Below are 11,554 nucleotides of genomic sequence, written 5' to 3'. Positions count from 1 at the left end.
TCCTCACTTTCACCAACCCTTTTCTCCATTTATATCAATGATCTTCCTGATTCCATTCACCACGCACAGTACCACCTATACGCAGACGATCTCCAAATCTATCTGTCCTTCCATCCCTCTGAAATGCTTGAGGCCATCCAAAAGATACATGAAGATATTGACAGCATTAACGCATAGGCGTCTTACAATGATTTGAAGCTGAATGCCAAAAAAACGAAGGCCATTCTTATCGGTTCCAAGCGCCTCCTTCATACCCTCCCTTACTGTCCTCTACTTTTCCTTAACAACCAACCGATTCACTTCTATCCTACAATAAAAAACCTTGGTGTCACTTTGATCAACACCTCTCTTGGAATAACCATATTTCCCAAATCACACGCAAATCCATAACTGTACTCAAACAATTCCTAAAATTCCGTAATTCCATTCCTCAGAACACTCGTCAGCTCCTAGTATCCTCTCTTGTCTTCCCCCACTTCGACTACGGATCCTTGGTGTATGGAGGGCTATCTGCAGGACTAGAGTTGAGACTGAAGAGACTCATGAATTGTTTTGTAAGATTTATCTTTGGGTTCCCTAGGCACTCTCAAGTCTCCCGCTGGTATTCCGAGTTGAAGTGGCTCTATCCAACCTCCCGAAGGCAATACCTCCTTGGTGTTTTTCTATTCCAAGTTCTTAACATCAAAAAACCTACCTATATCATAGATCTCCTCACTCTTCGTTCATCCATCCACTCATCAAACACCAGATCCCATCCGAATGATTTATATATGCCCTCCTATAGAACCTCCTTCTTTAGCAAATCCTTCGTCATACGTGCAACCTCCCTCTGGAATTCTCTTCCCATCTCCATTCGCCAGTCCTCATCCATTCTCTCCTTTAAACAACACCTATTCCTTCATTTGTTGAATAACCAAACCTCCACATCTTTGTAATCAAATAAATAGGCAGGTATTCATTAACATTATAAACAGTAGTAAAGCCAATATACCAATGTAATTTCATTCTACTATCTGAAAATTTGTAAACGCTTGCCAGATAAAAATCTCACTATATGAACCATGTAAATATTCTTAGGGGACATATGTCCCAGAATAAAGTTATTTTTTCATTTTCATTTCATTTCATATTTACTGGGTGTAGGTCCCTTAATTCAGCGTTGTGTAATCTTCTAAATTCTTCCGTTAATTCATCCTTTTTCGGTCCGAATATTTTGCGTAATACTTTATTTTCGAAAACCCTAAGATGCTGTTCATCCCTTAGTGTAAGATGCCACGCCTCACATCCATAAAGAACAGTGGAAAGGATAATGGTTTTGTAAATTCTAATTTTTAAGTTTTTCGATAGGAGGCGCGAGCAAAGCAGTTTCGAAATTGAAAAAAATAACAAGCATTTCCCGCCTTCAACCTAGTTTTTATTTCCTCATCAATTTAATTTTTTCTAGTTACCATAGAACCTAAATACTTAAACTTATCTACCTGTTCAAACGTATTTCCTCCTTTATCTATATCACTGAAATTGCTCACGTTTCTACTGCTAACCATTTATTTTGTTTTATCCGTATTTATTTCAAGACCTAGTTCCTTGCTGGAGTTTATTAGCGTGGTTGTATTTAGTTCTATAGTTTCTTTGTCATCACCCAATAATACCAATTCATCTGCATACCGAAGCACCTCTATTTTACCACCCAAAGTTAAACCCTTTTCAGTATTCATCACACTTATAATGATATGCGGGCTCATTACCACATAGGGGAGCATCCCACAGGTGGCGGATGTGGGGATGGTCGGTGGAAATTCCTCAGAAGTTCCTCTCGGCTAAGTCCAATGGACTCGCTGACCAACAATGAGGGGGGCCCCCCAGGCTTGCTGGAGGGTGTGACATAGGATTGAACGCCCTACTCACATATTTTTTTTGTTCACAAAATACCACTAAACAGTCATGGATCCTACTGAGGTAAAACACTTATTATCTGGAGGTAAACTAGTCCCCCGTTCGGGTCTCCAGGTGGGGACTGCTTCAGGGGATTCATGGCGCAAATTGAAAATTAGAGACTTAATTATAGGAACGTGGAACATAAAAAGTTTAAATTCCGCTGGTGGGTTAAAATCAGTCGCAAAAGAGGTTAAGGGATACAATCTAGATATCATGGTGGTGCAAGAAGTTCGCTGGCCAGGGGAGGGTTCGTTGAAGGAAGGGAAGTACACCATTTGGTACGGGGGGGGGGGGAGTAATTATTTGTTAGGTAAAGGATTTCTTATTAGGAATAGTTTGCTTTCCGCGTTGAGAGATGTCAAATTTTTTAGTGATAGGATATCGGTAGCAATATTTCAGGGACGTTGGTTTAAAATCGCTCTGATTAACATTCATTCTCCGACCGAAGACAGTGATGAAGAGATTAAAAGCGAATTCTATGATAAATTGGTGGGAGTTTACGATAAATTACCACGAAGCTGTATGAAAATAATATTAGGAGATGCAAACGCAAAGATTGGAAGGGAAAAAGTATATTATCCAACTATCGGTAAAGAAAGTTTTCATGAATATAGTAACGATAATGGAATACGACTAATAAGCTTTGCCATATAAAAATGATCATTAGACAATGTTTATAACAAATTGAAAATTTAATCTAAAAATTAGGTATAGTCGAGAAACCAATGAAAAATTCGCTGCAGAAAATGAAAGATTAGAAAAAAAAATTAATATCCTTTACTGGAGAAAATAATAAGGTAATTGGCCTGGTGAAAAATAAATTTAACAATCCAGAAAAAAAGATATATGAGATGGCCAAATGGATCAGCAGAAATGTTGGTGAATTAGAAATAAATATTGTGAAAAGGATAGATAATGTAACCAAGAATTTGGTGACTGGTTGTTTCAAGGATGTTGATAAATTGTAATCTATGGATGCTCCCTCCTTATGTTTTAGGATATAGTGTTCTGTAAATTATTAATCTATTTTAGATTGTCGTTCTTAGTGTAATTTTTTTTTTGTGTTTGTTAAGAAAAAGTAACAAATTATTGTTTTAACTATATTGTAAAAATTTTAATCCCTATTAAATTTTGGAATAATTTGATTTTAATCTTTATAATCATATTGTAAGTTTTATATGATTTAATTTTATAATCCTATTGCATGTATAATTATCCTGTATTGCTGGGTGTAATTATATGATTTAATTATTTTTTAATTTGAAATCATATTTTAGGTCGTTAAGTGGTTTTAATTTTATATTGAGTTTTTGTAACTATATTAGAGTTTAATATAACACTGGAAACCTTTTTTTTTTTGTTCCCCTTACCATCTCCCACCTCAAGAAAGCTAGAAAAAGCCTCCTACCACTAACTTTGATTTCCTCTCAAGTTTGTCTTAAAAACTAGAGTATTTTATATTCAGTCTTGCTTTACATGGCTTGTTCTGCCTGTTAGGCAAAGTAGGGATATTACAGAACAGTAAAATAATATGTCAGCTCCACCATTATACTAGCTTCCTTTCAGTGCTCCCACTCCAAAAATCTGAGCCCTCTTAATATAAATTCACAATTTCGCCCCTTCCCTCCTTAGGTCAACTATGAAATGACTTGGATAAGGATTTCCAGGATTCATTTTATCCCCATAATTATGATTATGAGTAACAGTTGAAAATGCATGAAATGTTGAATCTTAAAAAAATACAATACAGTCCAATATCTGTATTCGTATGTGTTCTAGTGCCTAAACCATACGGCAGATGGAAAAAAAAATGTGTTGATACTAAATTTGTTGAGAATTTTCTTATATTTAATTTATTATTCATATTATTTTGTCATAGAGTCAAGGTCAATAGTTTTGAAGATAAATCAAAAACTGAAAAGTGCAATTTTTTCACGTTTCTTGAACTTAAAATTCTAGATATGAGGTGGCAAAATCCAGAGTCTGATTCAGCTCCCCAAACATATAAAGAACAGCTTAGACAAATACATAAATGATTTTTTTTTTTTTGAGATTGCTCTTTTCAACTCCTTTTGACTGGACTAGATGGAAAAGGTGCCTGCTTATTAAAAAAAATTTTTTTTCCTAAGTGAAATTTGTGCTTGCTGTTTTATTTTTCTTATGAGCCCTTTAAGTTATAGCTGTAACTTCGGGTAATTGTTTAGGATAATGAAAAACTTAATATTTAAATTACATAGTTATATGGGTTAATGTTGTTATGTATGAATGTTCCAGGCTCTAATTAAAGCAAATTATACCATAGATATAGAAGAAGATTGCTATGCCGCCATCCCATCTGCTTTAAGAATTATTCCTAGAACACTGTTGCAAAATGCTGGTGGAAAAGTGATTAGATCTATGAATGAACTTGAGAAACAACATAATTCTGGTTAGCATATAGTTCTGATTTTGTATCAAAATATTTTCTAATATCTAAAAGTGGACCTAGATATTAAAATTGTACAAGATGATTGATTGATTTTGATTATTGTTTGTTAATTGTATTATTTTGTAAGTTTAAATTATTAAATTCTTTTGTTATTAGTAAGCAGAGTTGGGCAAAAGTTAGGTATAACTAAAGCTAATTAATTAGCTGTAGTTGCAATGGAAACTAAAAACTAACCGTTTAGTTGTTAGCTAGCATAGCTAATCCTTGGCACTAAAGTAGCTATGATCTGAAATCAGTAACTAACATTTAGTTATAAAGTTTTAGGCTATAGCTAAAACTTATATTTAGTTAGTTCTATCTTCAGTTTCAATTAAAAAATAATATTAAAATACAAAAATCCAAGTACAATATTGATGACATGTGGCCATGTTTAAATGGTGCTGAGAATGGAAAAAGAATCCATATTACGATAAAGCCCTTTTGTATAGATTTATTTTAACTTTTCGGATTTCTAACATGTAGGGCTCTCTTAATAAGTTTTTAGAGGTGCTAAAAATGAAAATAAAATCAATTTTGTTATCGCGTGTTTGCAAATCGAATTATTTTAACATTTTGGATTTCTACAGTGTGTCACTATGTGTTTATGGAGGTGCTGAAAATAAAAATAAAATGGATTTTTTGATCGCGCACTTGCAAATCGAATTATTTTAACATTTCTTATTTTTAACATATTAGGGTCCCTTTATATATGTTTTGGGGGGTGCTGAAAATAAAAATAAAATCAATTTTCTGATTTCTGACTTATTAGGATCCTATATATGTTTTCAGTGGTGCTGAAAACGAAAATAAAATCGATTTTATGATCGCGCGCTTACAAATCGAATTATTTTAACATTTTGTATTTCTAGCATATTGAAGTCACTGTATATGTTTTCAGAGGTGCCGAAAATGAAAATAAAATCAATTCTATCATCACTCACTTGCGTATAGATTTATTTCAACATTTCGTATTTTTAACATATTGGGGTACCTTAAAACATTTTTAGTGCTGAAAATGATAATAAAATCAATTTTGTGATCACGTTCTTGCAAATTAAATTATTAACATATCGGGGCCCCTATATGTGTTTTCAGGGGTGCTTTTAATGAAAATTAAATCAATTCTGTGATCGTGCCCTTGCAAAAAAAATCATTTCAACATTTCGGATTTCTAGCGTATTGGGGTCCCTCTATGTGTTTATGGGGGTGCTGAGAATGAAAATTAAATGGATTTTGTGATCTCGCGCTTGCAAATCGAATTATTGTACCATTTTAGATTTCTAACATATAGAGGTCCCTTTATGTGTTTTTGGGGATGCTGAAAATGAAAAAAAAAAACGATTTTATGATCCTGTGTTTGCATATCAATTTATTTTAGCATTTTGGATTTCTAGCATATTAGAGTTCCTGTATATGTTTATGGGGGTGCTAAAAATTAAAATAAAATCTATTTTATCATTACGGGGTTACATATCCATTTATTTTAACATTTTGGATTTCTTGCATATTGGGGTCGCTGTACATGTCATGTTTTCAGAGGTGCTGAAAATGAAAATAAAATCGATTTTATGATCATGCACTTGTGTATCGATTTATTTTAACATTTTGGATTTCTAGTGTATTGGGGTCCCTGTGTATGTTTTAGAGGTGTCGAAAATGATAATAAAATCAATTTTCTGATCACGCGCTTGCGTATCAAATCACAAATCAATTTTGTGATCCTGTGCTTGCATATCTATTCAATTTAATAATTCGTATCTTAACATATTGGGGTCCCTATGTATGTTTCTGGGGGTGCTAGATTTATTTCAACATTTCGTATTTTTAACATATTGGGGTCCCTTAAAACATTTTTAGAGGTGCTGAAAATGGGGGTCCCACTATAGGTTTATGGGGGTGCTAAAAATGAAAATTAAATCACTTTTATCATCACGGGGTTGCATATCCATTTAGTTAAACATTTCAGATATCTCACATATTGGGGTCCCTATATGTGTTTCTAGGGGTGCTGAAAATGAAAATAAAATCAATTTTGTGATCGTGCACAAGCAAATCAAATTATTTTAACATTTCAGATTTCTAGCATATTGGGGGTCCTTGTATATGTTTTCAGAGGTGCCTAAAATGAAAATAAAATCGATTTTATGATCACACACTTGTGTATCGATTTATTATAGCATTTTGGATTTCTAGCATATTGATAGAAAATGTAAATTAAATCGATTTTGTGATTGCAGGCTTATGAATCAATTTATTTAAACTTTCTGGGTTTCTTAAATATGTGTGTATCTTTATAGTTGTTCAGATGTATGGAAAATTATCAAATAACTTTCAAAACATACAAGGGGACTCTATATTTCAGAAATCCTAAAGGTGAAAGTACGGGGTAAAAAAATCAATTTCATTTTCATTTTCAGAGCCCTTGAAAATATATATAGGGACTCCAATATATATTTTCAGAGCCCTTGAAAATATATATAGGGACTCCAATATGCTAGACATCCGAAAAGTTCAAATAAATTGATTCACAAGCGCATGATCACAAAATCGATTTTATTTTCATTTTCAGCACTCTTGAAAACATATATTTGGACTCCAATATGCTAGGAATTTGAAATATTAAAATAGATGAATACCCAGTCCTATCAGATCATAAAATTGATTTTTTTCTTCATTTTCAGCTCCTCTGAAATATTATGAAGGGACCCTAATATGTTCGCGTAACCACTAATATGGTTAAAGAATTAGTTCCCCTAAAAAATTGGAACTAATTTAGTTATTGCTTGTTAGCTACCACTAAATTAGTTGTTAGTTGAAATGGACAACTAACAACTAATTTGATTGTAGGATTTAGTTGATAGCTGTAGCTAACTGTCAATAGCTAAATTAGTTCCAGTTTTTTAGGGGAACTAATTCTGACAACTATTTAGTTATTAGTTTGTCCTTAGTTAACTAAATATTACCTAGCTAATGCTCAATTCTTTTTGTAAGTACTTTCACTTCTATTCATTATTTCTCTTTTATGTAAGTATGATTGTTTGTATATTTTAACACTTTATTATGTGTATTGTTTCTATAATTTAGGTGTCCTCAAAGGAGTTGACGGAATAACTGGAGAGTTAAAAGCAATTGATGAGTTAGGTGTATGGGAACCCTATTCAGTCAAAGTCCAGATCTACAAAACTGCTATTGAAGTAATGGCATAATAATAATTTTATTAACAAATAATTTTAGTCATAAGAATACCTTAATAATTTTTATTTTATACAACTCTTTATTGGTTTGATACCTTATGTAATGCAATAGATAGTATGTATCAGTACACTTTAATTTATTCATTAAATAGTGTTGATATTTCAAATATAAATAATTCAAATTAATGATGTGGCGCAATAATTATTCAGGATAGGTAAACTTATTTCAGCAACTTTTTTCTTAACAGTCCAGAGCATTAATATTTTATCAATCTTTTGTTTCAGTCTGCAATTTTGTTGTTGAAGATTGATGATATTGTTTCTGGTGCTAAAAATAAAGATAGAGAACGAAAGTATGGCTCTCCAGCACAACCAACTGAAGAATCACTTAAAGAATAATTTTATTACAATTTAAAAATAAGTATTTTTGTTCTATTTAACATTGCTACTACTAATTAAAGCTTATGAAATTTCTACACTCTAAAATGTTTCTATAATAAATTAACTTTTTTGTACTATTTTTTTAACCTATTAATCAATGTTTTTAAACACCAGTGGTTACATAAATTACATCAATTTCAGATGGAAAGAAATTATCTAGCTAATGATGGATTTATTACATTTGAAGGTCATGAGGTCATTTTCTTTTCTTGTAGTATAATCAGATTGTTATAAATGAGATTATGTGCTAAAGGATTCCACACAATGTTACTGTTTATTGTGGAAACATCTTTTTTTTTTTTTTAAATCAATTATTAAGATACAACAGTTTATAGATGACATATCAGTAGTTTCCACAAATTGGTTACAACAGATTCCATAAGAAATTAATGTTTCCCTGACAATAGCCATGCAATTTGTGTGGATTGTTTAAATTTCAAACTAATCCATAATGAGACTTCCTCTGCAATAAACTTCCTAAGTTTATATTCTGAAAAATGCTGTATTACCTGCAACACATCACATGAACCGTATTTATTGTGTTTAGCTAGTACATAGGGTTAGGCAGATTGAAACCCATGGGGGGGGGGGAAGGATAAGAATAAAAAATAATCAAAACTGGTGGAACAAAAGTTACACTTCCAAATGAAATAAACCATAAGTGAAATACTGCCTCAAAGATTACGCAGGATTGAGTTCCTTATAATAGAGATAAGCTTCTGCATTGGGCCTCACAAGCTACTACTGATCTAAATATCAGTTTTTTTAAAGAAAAAAAAATTTGCTCATCTTGGAGGGTTAACTAACTTAACAATTCTCATGACAAATTAGCAGCCTTAACTACAGCTTAAATGTTGATTTTTTTTTTCTATAACTCAGTTTCCTTAAGGCTTTGGAATTCACAAGTTTGTTTTTTTTTGTTTTTTTTTAGTTATATTATAATTGTATACATAACACAAAACATTAGAACTACCAATCTTTTATAGCTATCCTTTTTTTTTGGGGGGGGGGGAGTAAATATATGGTGGTAGAATTTGAATTCAAAGTACTGTAAGCAAATAGATCAGGAAATCAACCCTCTCCATGTTGCCTGTCCATCCAGGACTGGATAGGACGAATCTGCCTATGAGTCCCACATTCCATTCGACATAATATCTTAGTATCGTTTCCATTGGTCTCCTTTATTTCTTCTGTCCAAGGAATACATTCGATCCTGTTATACCAGCACCTCCTCTCTTGTCACCTAGAACTGCTCTTTATATGAACCTGTACGGCCTTCCCCATGGGTCCTTGTCCACCTTTACACTAAGTTTCTTCCTGCATTGTCACTTGCCTACTCTTCTGGAAGTTTTCTTTCACAGCTTTGTATTCTTCCTGGAGCATTTGGAACCGAGAACTACCTCTTGCTCGCTGATATCTCCTCCTCACTTTGTGAAACCCAATAAGGCAGTAATCTATAAGGTTGTTCCACCATTTGAAAGGATATCAGGGCCAACACCTGGGTTAGAGCGGACCATAGCCACGCCAAATGTGTTGGCATTATCCATTGCCTGGTATTTTTGCCAGTTTATAAGGTGTCTCCATCATAATTTGGAACGTTACCCATCAAATGTCCTGGTTTTCCAGCAAACTCCCCCTTACCTCTTCCTTCACTGTCCTTGATTGGGGTCCCCCAGTGTAGTCAGGATATCCCTATATAACGATTAATATTTTTATGTGCAGGTATTATTATTCGTATTATAAATGACAGACAAGATATTCATCACATGGGTAATTTAATTAATTGTTTACCTTTTACTTGCTCTTGTTTTTGTATTTATAATTTATCTCTTTGTGGATTTCCTTTTTTGTCTGGATTTTATAGAAAAGATATGGTTTTGGAATATTTAATTATTATAATATATATATATATACTTTTTATTATTTTATTTATCTATTGGTTTAACTGTTAGTTATAGTTTTCATATAATTTATTTTTGTTTTAGAGGTTACAATGGTTTAATGGTTTGTTCTATACTTTGTTCTTTATTATTATTAACTTTTTTATCAGTAGTTGGGGGATGTGTTTTGTTTTGATTAATTTGTCCTTATCCTTTTTTTGTTTGTTTTCCTGTTCTTATTAAATTATTACCTTTTATTTTTATTCTTTTGGGTTCTTGATTTAGTTACGCTATATCTTTAATGGGACTTTATGATAATATTTTTGGTTTAATTTTTAATTATGCAAATGAGTTTCTTAGTTATATATGGTTTATACCATTTTTTAGAACTTATTTAATTTATAATAAGGTATTCATTTTTTCTAAGATTGGATCTTCTTTTATGGTTTCTAGTTGGGGAGAATTTTTGGTTTCTAATTCTTTTTTAAATTTAATTAATTAACAACTAAAAACAGAATATATTCCATAAAGTTCTAAGCCAATATTTTTGTCATGTAGACAATATTAAATGTATGTATTAGTTCTTGTTAAATTTATTTAATTTTTTTTAAGTAAACTGTTCTATTGCTATGATTGTTTTGTTGCTATCTATTGATGATTTTTGTAAATTCATTTGATCGAAAATTTGTTGTGGATAACTGGAGAGGAGAGGTATGAAGGAGTGAAACAGGGGGATCCAATAATCTATTGGATGGAATAGTAAATTATTATTTGGCTTTGTGCGAAAAGGAGGAAAACTAATGTAGTATATAGGAAGGAAATAGAGGGGAAAATGAATAAAAATAATTTTTGTTAAGATAAAAAACAAATTATTTAAGTGTATTACTGTATTAATGATAATTGTTTGAAAAATGCAAATTGCTAATGTATTGTAGTGTATATATGTCCAATTACGGATTTATGTGTACGCTTTATGTTATAGCAACCCAATGTATTTGGGCAGCATGGCCAATTTTAGCATTTCTCTCTCATCTATTAAGGAAGTCGTTATATTAATAAAGACAAAATAACGTCGCTGTAAAACCATTAGTAATAATATACATCAATATATCTGAATAGAGAATCACATAAAAAAAGGTTCATGAAGTTCCGTTCCCAGTTGCCGACAGTTAAAGGAGCTGTAACCTACAATCTGAGAAACCCAACCTCAACCCGAAGACTGAAGCCCAGATTGCTGCAGGACATTCAGTTATAAACTTTAATAAATACAAAATTAATTCATAGTCATACTATCTCAATTTTCGTTTTTATTATTACTCATTTTATTTATTCATTATTATTTTTTATTTTATTTTTTTTTTTTATATTTTCTTCTCTCGTCCCTTTTTCAAATTAACTTGCTTCTTTTCACTATTAGAGGGCAATTGTTTGTTTTATTTAAGTGTACCAATATCATTATTTTTTGTTATTAATTTTACATTCCTCTTTTATTAAGAAGCATTACTCTTATCTTTTTATTTTATTTTTTTTTCTTCTTTTAATAACAACATTGTATATAGTTAGGGGTGTCTTTTGTACGAGACTATAACCCCCCCATAATCAACTGTTAAAAAAAATAAATAAATATATATATATAT

At 31.8% G+C, this 11,554-nt stretch overlaps 1 protein-coding gene across 1 annotated transcript in view; it reads left to right on the top strand.

Moving 5' to 3' along the window:
• LOC106684813 (T-complex protein 1 subunit gamma) overlaps positions 1-8,114 on the top strand; it is a 37,328-nt gene extending 29,214 nt beyond the window's left edge. Inside the window, exons 10-12 of the mRNA XM_014427096.3 lie at positions 4,210-4,363; positions 7,487-7,596; positions 7,882-8,114. Coding sequence (XP_014282582.1) covers positions 4,210-4,363; positions 7,487-7,596; positions 7,882-7,995 — 378 coding nt within the window. The 3' untranslated portion in view covers positions 7,996-8,114. The remainder of the gene's footprint in view (positions 1-4,209; positions 4,364-7,486; positions 7,597-7,881) is intronic.
• The last annotated feature ends 3,440 nt before the right edge of the window (positions 8,115-11,554 follow it).

This window comes from Halyomorpha halys, unplaced genomic scaffold (genome assembly GCF_000696795.3).
Source record: "Halyomorpha halys isolate HHAL.00 unplaced genomic scaffold, Hhal_1.1 Scaffold622.1, whole genome shotgun sequence".
NCBI classification, from domain to species: Eukaryota; Metazoa; Arthropoda; class Insecta; order Hemiptera; family Pentatomidae; genus Halyomorpha; species Halyomorpha halys.
The sequence above is the reverse complement of the archived record's forward strand: the minus strand, read 5'-3'. Positions and strand labels throughout refer to the sequence as shown.